The sequence below is a fragment of the Lactuca serriola genome, chromosome 4 (assembly GCF_051521515.1).
Source record: "Lactuca serriola cultivar US96UC23 chromosome 4, Lser_US96UC23_V15, whole genome shotgun sequence".
In the NCBI taxonomy this organism is placed as follows: Eukaryota; Viridiplantae; Streptophyta; class Magnoliopsida; order Asterales; family Asteraceae; genus Lactuca; species Lactuca serriola.
In genome coordinates this window covers 104,651,868-104,674,115 of record NC_136411.1, presented here as the reverse complement: position 1 = coordinate 104,674,115, position 22,248 = coordinate 104,651,868, and the positions used below count along the sequence as shown (strand labels likewise).

The 22,248-nt window shown below is 32.7% G+C and overlaps 1 protein-coding gene across 1 annotated transcript; it reads left to right on the top strand.

Moving 5' to 3' along the window:
• Positions 1 to 925: 925 nt before the first annotated feature.
• Positions 926 to 5,162, top strand: LOC145102218 (SNF1-related protein kinase regulatory subunit beta-2). Its single transcript, XM_079039590.1, has 4 exons — positions 926 to 1,523; positions 2,611 to 2,786; positions 3,218 to 3,380; positions 4,630 to 5,162. Exons 1-4 carry the CDS (start codon positions 1,329 to 1,331, stop codon positions 4,954 to 4,956), a joined length of 861 nt encoding a protein of 286 aa, XP_078895716.1. The 5' UTR covers positions 926 to 1,328; the 3' UTR covers positions 4,957 to 5,162.
• Positions 5,163 to 22,248: the final 17,086 nt, after the last annotated feature.

The window sequence follows — 22,248 nt, the reverse complement described above, 5'->3', positions numbered from 1 at the left end:
GTTTTGCTTAAACTAAACGTAGAAGTTTCTAGTGTCAAACAATACTTTCTGTTTAAAACGAAACGTTTTGTTACTAAAAACTAAGAATTCTCAACCACTTCCAAACGTTCAGTGCCGAATACACCCCTAAACTATTATAAGTAATATTAAAATTCTTTCACAATTTTTGTTAAGAAGTTAAATTTTGATAAAATTAATAATATTTTAAAATATTTATACTCATTTCATATTAATATATTAGATAATATTAATTTTAACATTTTTTAATTTCGTTTTTGTCTTTTTTTTTTCTTTTTGATGATAGACATTTATAATATCCAGCGTTTCCAATATATATATATATATATATATATATATATATATATATATATATATATATAATAATAATAATAATAATAATAATAATAATAATAATAATAATAGTAATAGTGTATATAATAAGAAAAATAAATGATATTTAATTTCTCTTATTATAAATATAAAACGTATATAATTACCTATCGTAAATATGTTTTTGCACATAATGCAATAGACACAGAAAACTATAATTTTTCTTTACCTCTGTAACTTCATTAAGTGATGTCAGCTTCATGATTTCCAACCTGCCACAACCAATGATAAATGACACAATCAATCAAGAAATATTATAATTACAATAATGACATCTTTCATTTTATTTTTGTATATACACTATATATATACTCCAATATAAAATAATTAATTCATAAACTACACTTATACTATAACAATTATTGAGATACATCGGCACATTAATAGAAAAACCATCATGATGAGACATGGTATTTAAGATTTGGTGATCGAATTTAAAGAAACGCATTGAAGCATGATTAATTGAAATTAATTTTATGCTTTTATAAGAGTTCAAGTGTAATGTAATCTTTGTCCATCTCAATGATTTTATGAGAAAAGAAATATCGATCAAGTCTGCATCATACACTTCACATTACATTACCCTCATCATCTCTCTTTCTCTCCTTTTCTCTTTCTTCAGATTCCCTTCCTTTTTCTCTCTCCTGTTCTACCAAGCCCTTCCTCCATCCCACACATCGACACTGCAACACCATCAATCAAATTCATTGGGAGAAAAGTCCAACAAGAATTTTGTTTTGATTCTCTCTGTTTCCGACTATGCATCTTCACAAAAACTTGATTCAATTCTTAATAATTACTGAGATTTAGTGGTCGGTTGGCTTCAATAAACTCGATATCTTGCTTTTAATTTTTTATAGAATCTTTTTATTCTGATTCTGAAAGTTGGGCTCTTTTTTAGTTTCTTTTATTTCTTTGGTTTCCTTTTTATCCATTAAATGGGAAACATAAATGGTAGAGAAGACGGTGGTGGTGCCGGTGGTGATGGTGGTAGCACCTCCTCAATTGGTAACGACGTCGCGGCTCAGGACGCTAACTATATTGCTCGTACTGGTGATGATGGTGAGTTCATGGGTCACTCTCCTCCTCCAAGCCCTAGGGTTTCTGGCTCTCCATTGATGTTCACTCCTCAGGTTAAGTTTCGATTTTTAATTTCTGATTTTAGGGTTTTCCCAATTATTCACTGCCCTTTTTCTTGATGATAAATACCCATTAGTCTGATTTGGTTCTAAATAACAGTGATGATGCCAATAATACAGTAGATTCATATACTGCAATTTTTTTGATGGGTTGCTTTATAATGCAGCTAATATCGTAGATCTGGGAAATCTCTGTGGGTATCTCGTGGTGATTTATATTTAATTCCTTCTTGTTTTTTTTATTCGTCCTATCGTTATATCTATTTATCACTTGGGCGTTTGTTTGTGGCTGGAGATCGCTTCCTCAAACCCTTCAACTTGCTTGTTAGATTTTTGGTTTTTAGAAAACTTCAACTGCGATCGATTGATATTTGTCTAATTACTAGTGTTTGAGATTTTGGCTTCTAATCGCTGCTTATGAACTTTGTGGTTATTGATTTGCTGTTTTAAAGCATTGAAGCTCTTTCAACAGAAATTTTTGACTAGATAACACATCATATAACATGAATTCCTTCTTGCTTAAGTTTGATCACTTGGTTTTTATTGATATTCAATTAAAAGGAAATCCAGTTTCACCCTTATATATTTGATACGAGGATGTAAACTTCTGAATAATATTCGAAAAATGTTGAAAGATGCTAATGTGTTGAAACCCATCTTTAGAAATTGGTTATCTCTTACTAGTTTGAAGTGATCTTATACTTCCTTGAAAGGAAGGGATCATTTTTCTTTTTTCTGTTTTTTATATTTCTAAAAACTATTTCCTCTGACAAAATTCTCCTTCCCTTATCCATATCTGAGTTTTGATAAAAAAAAATCCCTATTTTTGGAACTTTTTTGCGTGTGAAATTGGAGTTGCTCTTGCTCACGTCAACACCGACAATCATAAAGAAACGTAACCTCCCTAGTTTTAATGCCTAAAATGTCTATATAAATGTATAGTTTATGCAAAAGATACAAAGGGATCTTAATTCTTAAAGATTATATGGTAAAGTGGGAATCATATTGTTTTTGACTTGTGAAGAGATTGAAAAGATCATATCATAAGGTTGTGATCTTTTGTGATCTTGTGTGTTTTCAGGTACCTGTGGCTCCATTACAAAGACCTGATGAGATGCAGCCAAACAATTCATGGATGCACACCTCCTCCAGCTATGAAGACATGATGAGTGAGCAAGGAATTCCAACAATGATTACATGGAGTTATGATGGCAAAGAAGTTGCTGTGGAAGGCTCATGGGACAATTGGAAAACAAGGTAAAGTACAACATCATCTTTTGTTTCCTTTATCATTCTTCTTCGATATGAAAGGATATAATTAGGACAGGTTGTACTGCATTTGGTGTCTCTGAGACTCAGATCGATGTCAATGGGACAAAAATTGCAATATTTGGTCCCACTCAGACATGACAGACACAGACAAGACAAAACATGTTGTACTGTATGAGACTGATACTCAAAAAAGTGATTTAGGATGGACAAGAAAGACATAGACATGACATGACAAGACAGGACAGGACAAGACAGATTGTCCTGCATTTGATGCTAATTTCCATGAGACAAAAATTGCAACTTTTGGTCAAAAACTGCTATCTTTTGTCTTATTCAAAAAAGGTGGGACAGAGATTTGCACTTGATTGATTTTAAGATGATTTATGTTAACTAGTTGATGCTGTAATCATGAACAGGAAGGCATTGCAGAGATCAGGGAAAGATTTTATTATATTAAAAGTTCTCCCTTCAGGTGTTTATCAGTACAGATTTGTTGTTGATGGACAATGGAGGTATTCCCCTGATGTCCCATGGACACAGGATGAAGCTGGAAACACTTATAACATCTTGGATTTGCAGGTATGTATTTTCCATCCAATCTCCTTCACATCTGTTTATTAAATGATTTGAGTTTTCTCCATCTAAATGAAAATTCGTAGTTCAATTGCCACTTACTAATTCATACATATCGATATGTGTAAACGATTTTTGAACTCTTAATCATTAAACACAGATCCTCTGTATTTGATACCATTTTAGTGAGTCTGTGATGCATTTGGAATGTGTCCTGATGTCATGAGCCAAAAATATAAAAGTTGTTAGTGTACGAGATGTACAACTTCCAAATTCATGTAATGTCTTATTCATTATTTAAAAGCATACAAGTTTGGAACTTTGCAGTGGTCCCTGATTTTAGATAAATCATGTCACATGGTGTCTTTTAATATTAGTACTTGATTTTGGGGTAAAAAATGCAAATTCTTGTTCCACCAAATATGATAAAAAATGGTACTCACTTCTTGACTCTCGTATGTGCAAAAGACGTGGATGCCCTCCTCATTTTCATCGAAAATAGCCCTTAAAAGATTATCCAAATCCAAAATCCAGTACACAAAAGACACCACATCACATGATTTATCTAATGTGGGACCACTTCAAAGTTCTACTTATATGTTATGTAGAGGCAAATTGAACTATTTACTAATTTAGATGGAGAAAATAGAAAAAAGTTTGAATGAATAACTATACATACAATGTTTAGATTGGGTAACAAGTCAAAACGTGTACTTTTTGGTTAGGTCAAATCTTTGTCCACCTTTTTATTTATAAAAATAGTTAGTGTGTTGAAACCTATATTTTTACAATTATGATCTAACTTCTTAATAAAGCAATTTAAGAGGTTGTATGCATTGAAAATATTATTTGTGGACTTTATTTACCACTTAGAGATAAAGCTTTCTTTGTCTATTTTCGATGATGAGAATGAAAAGGGCATTCATGTCTTTCGCACAGACTAGAGATCAAAAGCAAATCTCTATACCGCCTTTTCGGGTTGGAGAAATTTTGTCCTTGGACACAAGTCCCAAACGCAGTACAACCTGTTCTGTCATGTTCTGCATAACAAAAAGAGCAAAATTTTGTACCATTGACACCAGTGCTAAACACCTAAACACAGAACAACCTGTTCTGTCATGTTCAAAAGAGCAAATTTTTGTACCATTGGCACGAGTCCGAAACACTGTACAACCTGTTCAGTCCTGTTCAACGTAACAAAAGAGCCTCGGTTTATGATTTTATTTAATTTCTTGTTTCTTGAATTTGTTAATAGGAATACGTGCCCGAAGACATTCAAAGCATATCTGGTTTCGATCCACCTCAATCCCCAGATTCAAGCTACAACAATTTACAACTTGGGTGTGAGGACTATGCAAAAGAGCCACCATTAGTCCCACCACATCTCCAAATGACACTACTGAATGCTCCTTCACCCCACATGGAAATCCCACCACCTTCATCACGACCTCAACACGTTGTCATAAACCATCTTTACATGCAGAAAGGGAGGAGCAGTGACTCGGTTGTGGCCCTTGGATCCACTCATCGCTTCCTATCCAAATATGTCACAGTTGTACTCTACAAATCCATACACCAATGACCAAACCCTTTATGCAATTTCAATTTGGTGTAATCCGTTTTCATGCCAATGATCTTGTGTTTTTTTTGGGTTTTTAATCCTTGAGAGAGGATTTGTGGATGTTGTTGATGAGTTGAGTTGAGTTGTGGGTTTTATGACAATGTAAGCGATTAGATGTTTGAGGTTTATGGTCAAATGAATTCAAAGATGTTGATATTGTTGAGTAATCTCTTGGATTCTATTTATTGTTGCCCCAATCTCTTGTTTGAATAGATCTTATGTTATTTTATACAATTTATATGTCGTATGTCCATTTTTGGATTCATACATCCACTTGGGAATGACTAATATGTAAACAAATGAGCAAAGGTAATGGAATGAATCATTATATTTTGTTGTTGGTTGGCTTAAAAGAATAAAATGAGCCATTAAAATTATTGTTTTTATTGTTAAGTATAAAAGTAAATACAGTAAAATTGATAAAATACATTATTTTATAATAATTTTTTTTTTAACTAAATAAAGGTATGTCGGTAAATATGTTGTAAATATGATACAATGAGTCATTGAAAACATTGTTTTATCGTTAAGTATAAACGTAAATAGAGTAAAATACATATAATATGCTTTATAAATAGTTAAAAAAATATAATCTATGATAGAAAAAAAAATATACAACAAAAACTAGATCAATAAAATTTTAAAATATAGTTATAATAAAAACTATTTTTTATTTGTTTTTAAAATGTAAAAAAAAACATTTAAATGGAAATTTGAAAATTTTGAAGATCAGTGAATAAAAATAATTTATATATATGATTTTATTGTTAGAAGGAATGAAAAAAAAGAGAGAATTTCATATATACCCTTCTTAAAATCAAAATATCATATTTACCCAACTTAATTTCTAAATATCAAATTTACCCTTCATTAAATTTTAAAATATCATATTTACCCTTCATAAAATTTTAAAATATCATATATGTCATTTTTAAACATCAAAATATTATATATGCCCTTCTTAAATATCAAAATATCATATATGCACTTTTTAAATATTAAAATATCAATGATAATATATAAAATATCCTCTATCTACAACATGATAATAATCAACAACAATAAAAACTAAACAATCAAAATATATATTCTATAGAGAGGGTTGAATATGAATCTTTTTGTTAGTCAAAAGGACGATATTCCAATAATTTAGAAGTTCATATTCGATTATCATATACGTAAGGATAATATGGTTAAAATTTTTAATTATTATATAATTATAAGGTATAAAAAATGATTATAAAATATTAAAAACACTATAAAAATGATTTGGGCAAGTATGATATTTTTAAGGTTTATGAATGGTAAATATGATATCGAGAAATTAAGTTGGGTAAATATGATATTTTGAAGTTTAAGAGGGTTAGAGGGGTATATATGAAATTCTTCCAAAAAAAAAAAACACCATCCTTAACAAAGGAGAAGTAATCATCTCTAATAAATGAATGTTCTTTTTTTCCGGTTGTTATACTTTCATTCAATTTGTCAAATTTCATTTTGTGGTTATTTTGAATTAATTCTTTTTCCACATGTCGTTTTATGAGTTTTTCTATTTTATTAAATTTCACATAATATTTTAACGTAACAATTGCAATAAATATAGTAATAAATGGATATAAATCTCATTAATAAACTTAAATTTTAATTTCAAAATTCCTAAAATTAAATCTCATTAGTTTTTTTGCTTTATTTAAATTATTTGTTTAAATTTTAAAGATAAAAATATTTTCATTATAATAATTTATTATTTTTCTTATTTTCTTATAAATTTAAAGTTTTCAAATATCTTGACATTTATATTTACCCTTTTTTTTTTTTTTAAATTAAGTTATGTAATACAACTAGTTATATTCTAAAAAAAAAATGTTAGCATTCTATTCGTTAGGGCAAGAAAATAAGAAAATATGATTTATATTAGGCATTTTGACTTAAAAGTCCTTAGGTTTTTCTGCGGATATGTTCCTGTAAACGATTTTTGGTTCATTTATACCTAGTATTTTCAATTTTTTTTCACACCGGCCATTTAGCCGGTTACTTCTTTTGGTGACGTGGCGATGATTAATATATGCATAAAACACGTAAGCGCCTTTAATATAAAAAAAGGATACAAAGGAGCAGAAATGTTGATGCAAGGATTCGCAAACCCAAATACGAATTTTTTATGTTGAAATATATATATATATATATATATATATATATATATATATATATATATATATATATATATATATATATATATATATATAGGGTTAGGTTCATTTGAGACCACTTATATTTTGTGAGACCGTGAGACGCATTTGTTTATTTATTTATTTATTTTTTTTATTTATTTTTATTTTTTTTAGTTAATTCATGTTCCGAAAATAATATTTAAAAAAAGAATTGTTTGATTTTTCCATTTATTTTGCATTTTAAAATTATTTTTAGAATATGTACAGTGTAATATTCTATTTAGAATATTTCACGTATTTTTCAAAAAAAATAGAATTTTTTTTTTATTTTTTTTAATTTTTTTTATTTTTTTAGTTAATTCAAGTTCCGAAAATAATATTTAAAAAAAGAATTTTTAGATTTTTCCATTTATTTTGCATTTTAAAATTATTTTTTAGAATATGTCAGTGAAATATTCTATTTAGAATATTTCACGTATTTTTCAAAAAAAAAACGGATTTTTTTTTATTTTTTTTATATTTTTTTAATATTTTTTTAGTTAATTCAAGTTCCGAAAATAACATTTAAAAAAAGAATTTTTGGATTTTTCCATTTATTTTGCATTTTAAAATTATTTTTAGATTTGGTCTCACGGTCTCACAAAATTAGAATGGTCTCAAATGAACCTGAACCTATATATATATATATATATATATATATATATATATATATATATATATATATATATATATATAAAGAGAGAGAGAGAGTTAGGTTCAAATATTTTCACTATCTATTGTGTGCATTTATGATTGATTCTGGACCAATCATTTTAGTTATTTTAAAAAAGTAATTAATGCATATTAAATGCTGAAGATATAATTAATATCCATTATATCTTCAACATGTAATATGCGTTAATTATTTTCTTAAAATAACTAAAATGATTGGTTCAGAATCAATCATACATGCACACAATAGATAGTGAAAACAAAATAACTAACCCTATATATATATATATATATATATATATATATATATATATATATATGTATAATAACGTTTTTCAACATATAAATAACGTTATATAATTGAAATCATATGTATACCTTCAAATACGAATTTTATATAATTTTATACATTAAAAAATATATTTATTGGTATTTAATATACATAAATACGTTTATATAAATATAATTTTTACGCTGAAATATATAAAAAAAAATATATAATTTATATGTATAAAAATGTTATTTATACGTATAAATATGTAAAAAAAAAGTTATTTATATGAACTAAATACATATTTATACATATTATATATATTTTTAATAATGTTTTTATATAATAATAATAATAATAATAATAATAATAATAATTGTGAATAGATAAAAGGATTACCATATTTGAATAGATAAAATACTATTATTGTATTATTCAAATCTAGGGTTTCTTATGTCATCCACACTATAAATAGGACCCCAATGAGTGAAATTTTTGTTCATACTCTTCCAAGAGACTCAAAGCCAAAATTTTCCCCCCCTTCTCATCTCTCCTATTTATTCTACGGTTTATAGGGTTTGAGTGTGAGTCATTAGAGGCATCATACTTTTGGTTCTTGTTTTCTGAAGTTCGATGAAGGATTCAAGAATATTGTTTACTAAAACAATCGAAAGGTATGTAACCCTAATCTGATGAATTTTGATTATGATCTAGGGTTCTAGTAGTTCATTGTATGTTGCTATTAATTGTAAAGACATATATCCTTAGGTTACATTTATTATTACGTGTTAGGAGATTTTCTACAAGTACATTGAAGTTGTAACCTTAAAAGTCCAAGAGTCGTATCAGATCCATGTCTTACAATTACATGTGCATAATTGATAAAATCAGAAAATTGTTAAAATCGTAAATCTGATTGATGCCACGACATGGGCAGTCCTCTGCCATGTCGTGGGATCTGGCTGATCACATACTGCCCTGTTTAAATGATAGGATAATTACTAGTATTTAATGTTATTTTAAGTGTATAAAATCTGAATTTAATAACTAGGTAATTTGAAATCCTAAAATTTGAATAAAAGGTAATTATCCAAATATAAGATAATTGAATGAAATTATCCTTAATAGGTTTTAATATTTAATTTAATTAATGTTAATCAAAAGATAAATTTTAAATCCATAATTTATTTAAATGATTTAATTAATAGTTTAATTAAAGGATAAAGATAAATCATAAAATTGGTTTAAAAGATTAATAAGTTAATAGTTAAGTTAAAATTAAATTTAAACCTTGAAATTTTAAAATGTTTAAAATACACCCTATACACACACACATAAGAGCTTTAGTATTATATGTATAACTAAAAGTCAATGGAATCAATCTTAAGCCGCATACACTAAGCCACACTATAAGAGAGGTGTAAGGAAACAACATATAAAATGACCATTGAATGAGTGTCATTCTCATCCACTGCTTCTTTGTGTGGTAGAGGGTTGTTAGCTGAACATGTTTTATATGACATAAAAGATTAAAAGTATAATTAATAAAGTACTACAAAATTCTTCAAAAATCCCACTCTAGTTACTTTAGGAAGATGTGAAATTTTATGCTAATCCATGAAAATACACATCGTTTCTTTATGAGTCGATAGTGGAGCATTTGTGGTTAACTGATACACTAATGTGAGACTATAAAGATGAAATGGTGAAAAAACTCATGTTTATAATTGTTGATGGAGTGTGTATGGTTAACTAGCACATCAATGGGAGATCATAAATTGATCGAGGATGTTTGAGCGGGTTTGGATGTTTATCCACATCTTAATTGTGATCCTCGGCATCCAATTACAGTTGGTAAGATCATAATCCGAGATTAAACATGCCATTGAAGTTTCAATGAAAATCTCAAGAGTTCTAGGAGTTTCATGTGATTGAAATTGGTGACATGTTTCCACCTACCTAAAATAGTTTCGTGATATAAATACGATATCCCTCTTCATATTACGAAATGAAAATATGGATCCTCTACTTAATTTAAATATTAGGTTAATAATTAAGGATTAAAATCAACCAACTTGAATTCTCTCTTTTCCATTTTAGATGTTTGGTAAAGATAAATATGGCCCTCCTCATTCTTATGGTCAAGGTGAAAATGTCTTCCCTTCCCTGGGGAATGGTGAAATTGGACATCATTGTCCTTCAAATCTTCCACCTCCTCCTCCTATGACTGTGCCATCATCACGTTTTCCTCAAGTTGAAAGATATGAAACTACTCAAGCCCTATTGGCATGTAAACACGATGATGGAGATTATGTGTGTGTATGCGTGCATATTCTGAAAATGAAATCGTACATTGACAATTCCTGAAGTAGTAAGCCAATGATTTGGTTCTTCTATCACTTCTAAAGTCGTATGGTTAGTTTATTGAGAACTTTCATATGAGAAATCTAGACGTGACTCTAACTGATCTAACCCATATGTTGATAGTTGCTGAAGCAGAAATGCTTGAGAACACAACTGAAGCAGAAATGCTTGAGAGCACAACTGAAGCAGAAATGATTATTGGGTCTAATCCCAAGAGTTCCATGGACATTGACAGTGATAATATTGGTAATCTAGAAAATATTTCTCTTCCCAATCGAAATGGATCAGCCAAGGTCAAACCGATTGATCATATGGTAAAGAGAAAGGCTTGTTCTAAGATTGTTCTATTACTTACATTGTTTTTAGCTGTTTTCTGTTCTAGTTATGGGATAATTACCCTTTACTTTTAGTTTAGTGGAAATAAAACTTGATAATATGTGTTGATTTCGATAATTTTGGATTATTTAGCTTGGTTAATACTTGTGTTTGATAGATCGTTCCCCAAGCATGTTAAAACTTTGATTTTTACCGCTTATCTACCAGTTATGTGTAGTTAGATGATCATTCCAATTACATTAACTTGATATTTAACTATTTAGGGGTGTAAGTGAGTCGAGCTACTCGTGAGCTACTCGGGATCGACTCACTAAAAGCTCGAGTCGAGATCGAATTAAACGAGCCTGAGCCGAGCTCGATCCTAAATATGAGGCTCGTTTATTAAACGAGCTCGAGTCGAGCTTCAATTAATGGGATCACGAGCCTAAACGAGCTTAAACGAGCCTATATACATACATACATACATACATACATACATACATACATACATTCACACACACAACACACACCTACACACACATATATATATATATATATATATATATATATATATATATATACACATACATACATACATACATACATACATACATACATACATATAGGCTCGTTTAGGCTCGCGAGCCCACTAAATTATTCATGAGCCGAGCTTGAGCTTCATTTTAAGGCTCGAATCGAGCTCGAGCTTCCTCAAAATTAAACGAGCCGAGCTCGAGCTTGGTCAGGCTCGGGCTCGGCTCGACTCGTTTACACCCCTATAACTATTTATGATCACTAAATTGTTAGATCTAGATATTTAACCAATCCTAGGGTTAGGTGGAATTAATTGGTAACTTTGATTGTGTTAGAGAGCATTAGATAACCATGCTATGTGCTGGATTGATTATCTTGATCATAGATAAGAAATCGTTAGCTTATATCATTTATAGTGTGAACATTTATTTAAGAAATTGTGCGTTCATTAATTAAATGATCATTGGATTAGTTGTTTATTAACTGTTAGCACTAGGAAATCCGAATAAGATAACTAGCTACATTAGAATTCAGTAACCAACTAAATAGTCTATTGCATCGTTAAATAAATCAACCATAATTGAAAGGTGAGTCAAAGCTAAATGGAAGTACTCTTTTATCTTGATTTAAATCATTATGTGTTTTTCTTTAGTTTAAGTAATTGTTGCTAAATCAATTGTTTTAAATTGATAATTTAAGTTCTTGAACTTGCAAAATCAGAAAACCCCCACTTTACAGTATTTCATAGTTTAATTAGTAACATTAGTTTCGCTACTAGGTATACTACTTAATTGTGTTTTAATCGAGTTGAGATTTGATATGATATCTAAATTTAAAACTGAAAGTAAAATTACAAATCAAGTTTTTGGCATCGTTGCTAAAGAACGATTTAATTTTAGTGAAAGTTATATGCCATTAGTTAATAGATCCTTTTTGTGGGGTTAAATACACATAAAGTTATTTGCTGTTTTCTGAAGTTGTCGTGACCACGTCGTGGAAACTGACTTTTAGTTTTATTCTTATTTCGTTTTTGTTTGTTTTACGCATTTATTTTTGTTTGTTTCAATTATTACATGACCAAAGGATCATCATCCAAGATAGTAACACCCTTCAACGAAACCGAATCAGAATTTCACAAGCGAAAGAAGGACAAGAAGGAAATGGGATAAGATACAGACAAGACATATCCTAACCCATCAATATAAATGGTAGATTGAATTTTTTTGAAATATAAAGACATGAAAAATGGTCTAAAATAGGAATATATAGATAATTTTTGATATTATTGCGTTAGAATTAAATTTACGAGTGTTGTGTGAGATAATTTGATGCAAATTCTAAAATTTAGTTGAACCAATATGTTATAATATAGTCGTGGCTTCCTATTTCGAGTGAACTTATGAGACGAAACGCAAACTTACGTAGTTTGAGACATATACAAGGTTTTTGATCGTGTACTGAAATATATCGATGAAAATTTATGTAGTCATTGAACATTGGACTAAGATATTTAACCAGTTGTAACATACACGTTTTGAAATCGTGTTTTATAATGCATAATATTGTGAAATACTATGTGAATTTGAGTATTGAATTCTAACAGATAGTTTTTACCAGAAATAAAGTAAAACTATATTTAGAATCATTAGGAAAATATTGGAAGTCTTATGAGATTCCAATTAAAAGTCAAATAGTGAAATTTAGCGAAAATATAAAATTTTAAATAAGTAAAATTTTATTATTTAAATTTGTACATAATCTCGTTAGAAACATTTAGGTGAAAACCTAATCGAAATCCGAGTTATAACGAAGAAGTTATGACCAATCGAAGATTCGCGACAGAACCGACACGACACCGAATGACGTAAAAAGTGAGCTTTTGATAAACTACTTTTTAGCCTTAGTAATCTAAATGACATTCGTAGTATTCTTTAAACCGAGAAGTTCGATAAAAAGAACGCCAAAATCTGACTTCGTATGAGGAAGTTATGGTTTTTCTAAATTTCAGCTTAGCAGTAGACAACTAAAAACTCGAATTTTAGATCGAGCGATATTTAGCCGATACAACCTAAACGAGAATCGAAGGTCTCGTCATTTGTAGTACAACGGTAAAAATTCTGATGAAAACGGATGTCGGATGAAGAAGTTATGAATTTTTAACGGATTTTCCTGTCCCGGTCGGTTAAAAATAAAAATATGAAAAATAAAGTCAAAATTAGCCAACGGAGTCTAAATGAAAGTTGTAGAATATATTCTCGCCTACGCGTGCATATAAAGAACGTCAAAAAAGGAGTCCGTATGCAAAAGTTATCTATTTTAGAAGTTTGGGGCACATTTTCCGAGAATTTTCGCATGAATAATACCGGCCACGTCACCTCGCACGAAGCAGCTACGTCACCGAGACGTGCCGTGTTCAAGGTACGACGCGTGCTGCCTTCCGAGCCTCACTGGCCCCTCACATGCAAAGCCACCCGGAGCCCCTCGCTGCCGCCCCACGCCTCGCTCCTGCTGCTGCCATCTGTCCCTTCTCGCTTCGTGGCCTTCGCTCCAGCAGCCGCGTGTCTTCGCTGTTGACTCCTCCCTTCTTGACCGACCTTCGGACCTCGCCTATAAATAGGGAGGCTACGAACCAGCCCGGGTAATTTTAAGATATTTCCATTTTTGGACCCTTTTTCCATATTTTTAGTATCTCCACTTTCCCCGAAGCCCCGATAACATTTCTAACACCCGAAACACGCCCCGAAGTGCCCGTGAAGCCCGAAAAATTTATCTTTTTGGTTTTGAAGCTCTACCTTTGCAGAGCCCGATTGTTAATAAAGCTCCCAGTTTTCAACATAGAAAGTCATATTTAAAACTGAAGTGCTGCCCAAATTACTATTTTGACACCCCGGTTAATTCAAGGTGAGTTCAATATATAAGAAAAATTGTATGTTATGTGTTATATGTGCTATGTGCTTTTCAGTATTATTATTCCGGGTTATTTTCCGGTGTTATTTTATTCGCTATTTTTATAGCAAAAGTAATACCTTTGACCATGTGATCAGTGAAAGGACTTAGATTCACATTGGTACTGGTACGTAGCCTCTGGCCCTGTAGAGCATGTCTCCGTAAGAGAATGACTTCTATTATATGGCATTGGCAAATGGTTAGACAGGGCTATAAGCCTGAAATCTACCAAGATGTTAATCAGATTTCTTATGTCTTCTGTGCCATTTGGGCCGAAGCTTTATTGATGTATATCAAGTATGGAAATTGTTATGTCTCATTAATTGTATACCTTTGAATCAAGTCATTGATTGATATGGAAAGCTTAACACATGATTCACATATGCTTTTGTTGTTCCTTGTTTCTCTTTGCTTCTGCCATATTCAAGTATATATATGACATAACGTTATATTGTATCTATTATTGAACTCACTAAGCGTCACCGCTTACCCTATCAATGTTTAACAATTGTAGGAGATAAGTAATCAGTATGATCGTATACTGTTCGAAGATTTAGAATAGTTTGTAATAGTACTTTTGTAATTCAGTTTATGTTTGTATAAATTACAATATCCTGGGTAGTTATGTAATATATAACACTTTGTAGTAGTCGGTTTGTATCCAGTAGTTTGTAACCTCTTTATTAATGTAAAATATTGTTTTTATGAATATGTAAGTAGCATGTTTTGGATTAACTGTATTGTCAAGTATGAAAGTTTGGGTCTTTCAGAAATACGAAAGTTAGGGTCTTTCAATCATGGTATCAGAGCAGTAGTTTAAGCGAACTAAATGCCACAGATTGGTATTTAGACTTAAACTATTAAAAGTTCAATATATGAACGGATTCATAGTTAATATATGGATACAAACCATAGGAAATACTTAAGTGGGGTATTGGATATTGATAAACCCTAGTATTCTAAGATATTAAGTTACTTCAGAATTTTCAGAGAATTAGTTTAAGTGAACTAGAAATTTTGAGAATTTCTAAATTTAAATAAGAATTGTTAAGTGAAGTATTAGGTTATAATAAATCCTAATATTCTAAAATACAATGTTACTTCATATTACAGAGCGTTGGCTGAACAAGTAAGTAGCCATACCCCTGAGGTTGGTGGAGGTCCTCAACCTGAGGAAGTAAATACTCCAGTATCTCCTCGTGAGGAGCAACTCTTGGGTAAAATTACCGGCGTTATTCGACAGACTCTTGAAGAACACAAAAATAATGGTGATAAAGGAAAAGAGAAAGTCACTAGAGAATCTTCAGGAGAGAAGGCGAGACATCCCTCATTCAAGACTTTCAAGAGTAGTGGTGCTACGGAGTTTTCTGATGTCCTTAATCCCATAGTTGTTCTAACTTGGATTCAAAACACCGAGAAAGTATTTTGTGTCTCTTATGTGGATAATGAGGACAAGGCTATCTATGCTTCTGCAATGCTCATCGGAGAAACCTTAGTCTGGTGGGAAGCAACATATGAAGCTCTCAACGGGTATGACCACGAGAATTTATCCTGGGAGTTGTTCAAAACTCGTGTGCTAGAGAAGTATTGTCCTCTAGATATGAGGAGAAGATTGGAGAAGGAATTCCTCAAGCTTAAAAAGGGAGGAATGACTGTGAATGAGTATGAAACTCAGTTCAATCAAAAAGCACGATTTGCTGCAAATTATATTCAAACTGAAGATGAGAAAATTCTGTTATTCGTAGAAGGACTACGACATGAAATCCATGATTTTGTAGCCAATCGGGATGTTCTATCGTTTGATAAAGTTTTTCAGTATGCTCGAAGGCGTGAGCATGAATTAGAGATATGTGGTGCCAATCTTACTGTTCCAAAGCATCCACGTACTGAAAGAACTGCTCCTGTTTCCACTATTCCACCAGCTCAATCTGTTTGAACTGATCCTAGCAAGCAAGCACAGTCTCAGAGTGCTTTTCGTGGCCGTAACAGGTCACAATCTTTTTCTATTCAATCGCCTTCATGTCGCGATTGTGGAAGGAATCATCCGCGCCAATGCAAAATAGACAAGGAATCCATTGTCTGTTATGTATGTGGAGAAACTGGTCATATAAAGCCAACTTTCCCAAGGAAGGATGTGACTTGCTATGCATGTGGTATTACTGGCCACAAGAAGCGTTTCTGCCCTACTCTTACTAGCCAAGTGACGGGAAGTCAAGCTTCCGTCCAACAACCAAAGAATACTCCAGCTCAAAAGGAGGAGGTACCAAAAGCTAAAGGTCGTGCGTTGCAGATTACCACAAAGGAGGCATGCGAGGACCCAAAGGTTGTGAAGGGTACATTTCTTGTTAATTCTAGACCCGCTCACATTTTATTTGATTCTGGTGCCTCAGATTCTTTTGTATCTTATGAATTTGCGCATTCTTTTCACACTGCTTGCTGATAAAATCTATAGGGATTGTGTCGTAGAAATTGAAGGCTATAATATTCTTGCTAACCTAATCCCTATCTCCTTGCCCAACTTCGATATTATTCTCGGCATGGATTGGTTGTCAAAGAACCATGCAGAACTCTTGTGTTACGAAAAGATGGTACACATTCCTATTGAAGGGGAAGATCCTATTCATGTCTATGGTGAACAAAGGATCTTAAAAATAATCTCTTTCCTTAAATCTCGTAAATTGATATTGAAGGGGTGCCCTATCTATCTGGCCTATACAGTTGACACCTCAAGAGAGGAGAATAAAACTATAAATGATGTTCCTGTTGTTAACAAATATCATGATGTTTTCCCTGATGAATTGCCTAGACTTCCTCTGGACAGGCAAGTAGAATTACGAATTGACCTTGTACCTGGCGCTACTTCGATTGCGAAGACTCCTTATCGTCTTGTGCCAGTTGAAATGAAGGAAATGATGATCCAACTGCAGGAATTACTTGACAAAGGCTTTATTCGACCGAGTACCTCTCTCTGGGGTGCTCCGGTATTGTTTGTCAAGACGAAGGATGGATCAATGCGGATGTGCATTGATTATCGTGAGCTGAATAAGGTGAATATCAAGAACATGTACCCACTACCTCACATCGATGATTTGTTCGATCAACTTCAGGGTGTTAGTTATTTCTTAAAGATTGATTTGAGGTCTGGCTATCATCAGTTGAAAGTTCAAGAGCAGGGTGTACAGAAGACTGCTTTCCGTACTCGTTATGGGCATTTCGAATTCCTTGTCATGCCATTCGGTTCGACAAATGCTCCTGCTGTATTCATGGATATGATGAATCGGGTATGCCGTACAATGCTTGACAAATCTGTCATCGTATTCATTGACGATATTCTAATCTATTACATGTTTGAAGCTGATCATGCCGTTCATATTCGTGAAATATTAGAACTTCTTCGAAAGGAGAAACTTTATGCTAAATTCTCAAAATGTGAATTTTTGGCTTCGCCAAGTTCAATTTCTCGGCCATGTTATTTCTAGTGACAGTATATCCGTAGATCCTACCAAAATTGAAGCCATTTAGAATTAGGAAGCACCTCGCAATGATTTTGAAATTCATAGTTTCATGGGTCTTGTGGGTTATTACCGGAGATTCATTAAAGACTTTTCTCGTGTAGTTGTACCTCTCACTAGTCTTACTCGAAAGGAAGCAAAGTTCGAATGGGGTGAAGCCCAAGAAAAAGCTTTCTCAACCCTAAAAGATATTTTGACTCATGCTCCAATCTTATCACTTCCAGAAGGTGATAATGATTTCTCCGTATATAGCGATGCTTCTGGGTTGGGACTCGGTTGTGTGTTGATGCAACATGGTAAAGTGATAGCCTATGCCTCAAGACAACTGAAAGATTATGAAAAGAATTATCCCACCCATGATCTCGAACTCGCTTCCGTGGTATTTGCCTTAAAACTTTGGAGGCATTACCTTTTTGGTACAAAATGTCCACTGTTTACTGACCACAAGAGTCTCAAGTATATATTCAGTAAGCAAAATCTGAATATGAGACAACAACAAGCCATGGAGCTGATCAAAGACTATGACTGCGAAATCCTGTACCATCCTGGAAAGGCCAATGTGGTTGCCGATACACTTAGCAGGAAGGTTTATCGAAATAATATGTGTTATACTATTACTCACACTACGATGAAGTTCACTATTCTTGATGAACTAGAGAAGTGGCAAGTTGAGGCCTTAAAGCTAGAAAATGTGAAGAAGGAAGGGATGGTACATTATACTGATGTTTTACTTGATGATCCACGAGGATTAAAAGTATTTAAGAATCGGCTATGGATTCCAAATATTGGTGGATTAAGACAGAAGATTTTAGATGAAGCACATAAGTCTAAGCTGTCAATACATCCTGGTACAAGTAAAATGTACTATGATGTAAGAGTTGATTATTGGTGGCCTAGATTAAAGAGAGACATTGGAAGATATGTACAGGAATGCTTAGTATGATTACAAGTCAAAATAAAGCACCAAAAACCTTACGGAACCCCAGAAAGTCTTAGTGTTCCCATATGGAAATGGGAAGAGTTGTCCATGGATTTTATTACCAAATTGCCAAAGACTGCCAGACAGCATGATACCATTTGGGTAATCGTTGACCGCCTGACTAAGAGTGCACATTTTCTCGCCATGCGTGAAACGGCTCCAATGGAGAAATACGTACAAGTATACTTGGATGAAATTGTTGCAAGACACGGTGTGCCGCTAAAGATCATTTCCGATCGCGATACTCGCTTCACTTCTCACTTTTGGGCGAGTATGCAATGTGAATTGGGATCTCGAGTTGCCCTCAACACAGCTTATCATCCCCAGACAGATGGTCAGACGGAGAGAACAATCCAAACAGTAGAAGATATGCTTTGTGCATGTGTCTTGGAGTTCGGGGGTAATTGGGACAAATACTTGCCTCTTGTCAAATTTTCATATAATAACAGTTACCATGCCTAAATCAAAATGCCACCATATGAAGCATTATATGGTCGCAAATGCCATACGCCGTTATGTTGGCGTAATGTAGGAAAAAAGATCCTTGGAGGTCCTGAAATGATTCAAGACACTACTGACAAGATTCAAATCGTACGAGAAAGAATGAAAGCGGTATACAGAAAAGAGGAGGCGACCCATAGAATTTCAAGTGGGTGATTTTGTAATGCTGAAGGTATCCCCATGGAAAGGCCTTATGAGATTTGGGAAGAAAGGAAAGTTGATTCCCAAATTTGTTGGACCTTTCAAAATCATCCAGAGAATTGGAAAGCAAGCATGCCGCTTAGAACTGCCTGAAGATTTGGTAGGTATTCATGATGTGTTTCATGTGAGTTATCTGTGCAAATGCTTGAGCATCTATAACGAGACAGTTCCATTATCCGGGGTGATATTGGATAATAAATTAAGATATGTCGAAGAGTCTGAAGAGATCGTGAATGAAAGAACAACTAATCTACACAACAAAGAAGTAGAATTGATGCTTGTTAAGTGGAAACACCATCGAGGCCCAAATTATACTTGGGAAAATAAGAATGAGATAAAATCAAAATATCCCCATTTGTTTTAATCGATGTAATTTTGGGGACAAAATCCTCAAAAGGAGGAGGTATTTGTAACATACACGTTTTGAAATCGTGTTTTATAATGCATAATATTGTGAAATACTATGTGAATTTGAGTATTGAATTCTAACAAATAGTTTTTACTAGAAATGAAGTAAAACTATGTTTAGAATCACTCGGAAAATATTGGAAGTCTTATGAGATTCCAGTTAAAAGCAAAATAGTGAAATTTAGCGAAAATATAAAATTTGAAATAAGTAAAATTTTATTATTTAAAGTTGTACATAATCTCGTTAGAAATATTTAGGCGAAAACCTCATTGAAATCCGAGTTATAACGAAGAAGTTATGACCAATCGAAGATTCACGACAGAACCGACACGACGCCGAATGACGTAAAAAGTAAGTTTTTTATAAACTACTTTTTAATTTAGTAATATAAATGAAAGTCGTAGTATTCGTTAAACTGAAAAGTTCTATAAAAAGAACTCCAAAATCTGACTTCGTATGAGAAAGTTATGATTTTTCTAAATTTCAGCTTAGCAGTAGACAACTAAAAACTCGAATTTTAGATCGAGTGATATTTAGTCAACACAACCTAAACGAGAATCAAATGTCTTGTCATTTGTAGTACAACGGTAAAAAGTCTGACGAAAACGGATGTTGGATAAAGAAGTTATGATTTTTTAACGGATTTTCCTCTCCCGGTCTGTTAAAAATAATAATATTAAAAATAAAGTCAAAATTAGCCAACGGATTCTAAACAAAAGTTGTAGAATATATTCTCGCCTACACGTGCATATAAAGAACATCAAAAACGGAGCCCGTATGCGAAAGTTATTGGATTTTAGAAGTTTGGGGCACATTTTCCGAGAATTTTCGCATGAATAGTACCGGCCACGTCACCTTGCACAAAGCAACTACGTCACCGAGACATGCTGTGTACGAGGTGAGACGCGTGTCTCCTTCCGAGCCTCGCTGGCCCCTCGCATGCGAAGCCACCCGGAGCCCCTCGCTGCTGGCACGCGCCACACGCCTCGCTCCTGCTGCTGCCCCATCTGTCCCTTCTCGCTTAGTGGCCTTCGCTCCAGCAGCCGCGTGTCTTAGCTGCTGACTCCTCCCTTCTCGACCGATCTTCATACCTCGCCTATATATAGGGAGGCTGCGAACCAGCCCGGGTAATTTTAAGAAATTGCCATTTTTAGTCCCTTTTTCCATATTTTTAGTATCTCCACTTCGAATCCCCGGTAACATTTCTAACACCCGAAACACGCCCCGAAGTGCCCATGAAGCCCGACAAATTTATCTTTTCGGTTTTGAAGCTCTACCTTCGCAAAGCCCGGTTTTCAATAAAGCTCCCGGTTTTCAACATAGAAAGTCATATTTAAAGCCGAAGTGCTGCCTAAATTACTATTTTGACCCCCGATTAATTCAAGGTGAGTTCAATATATAGGAACAATTGTATGTTATGTGTTATATGTGCTATGTGCTTTTCAGTATTATTAATCCGGGTTATTTTATTCGCCATTTTTATAGCAAAACTAATACCTGTGACCATGTGATCAGTGAAAGGACTTAGATTCACATTGGTACTGGTACGTAGCCTCTGGCCATGTAGAGCATGTCTCCGTAAGAGAATGACTTCTATTATATAGCATTGGCAAATGGTTAGACAGGGCTATAAGCCTGAAATCTACCAAGATGTTAATCAGAAATCGTATGTCTTCTGTGCCATTTGGGCCGAAGCTTTATTGATGTATATCAAGTATGGAAATTGTTATGTTTCATTAATTGTATACCTTTGAATCAAGTCATTGATTGATATGGAAAGCTTAACACATGATTCACATATGCTTTTGTTGTTCCTTGTTTCTCTTTGCTTCTGCTATATTGAAGTATATATATGGCATAACGTTATATTGTATCTATTATTGAACTCACTAAGCGTCACCGCTTACCCTATCAATGTTTAACAATTGTAGGAGATAAGTAATCAATATGATCGTATACTGTTCAAAGATTTAGAATAGTTTGTAATAGTACTTTTGTAATTCAGTTTATGTTTGTATAAATTACAATATCCTGGGTAGTTATGTAATATATAACACTTTGTAATAGTCGGTTTGTATCCAGTAGTTTGTAACCTCTTTATCAATGAAAAATATTGTTTTCATGAATATGCAAGTAGCATGTTTTGGAGTAACTATATTGTCAAGTATGAAAGTTTGGGTCTTTTAGAAATACGAAAGTTAGGGTGTTTCACCAATAAAGGTTTGAGTTATGTTTCCAAGCTTAATCATATGTTTGTCTTTTAGGTTTTTAGTTGAGAGAAAAAGAAAGAGTGAGTTATGAAAAAAATGAAAAAATGTGAAAGAAAAAAAGAGAAAAAA

Coding starts and splice junctions, on each gene's coding strand:
- LOC145102218 (XM_079039590.1), top strand. CDS start 1,329: ATGGGAAACATAAATGGTAGAGAAGACGGTGGTGGTGCCGGTGGTGAT. Junction 1,524..2,610: donor CATTGATGTTCACTCCTCAG/GTTAAGTTTCGA, acceptor GTGTGTTTTCAG/GTACCTGTGGCTCCATTACA. Junction 3,381..4,629: donor ATAACATCTTGGATTTGCAG/GTATGTATTTTC, acceptor ATTTGTTAATAG/GAATACGTGCCCGAAGACAT.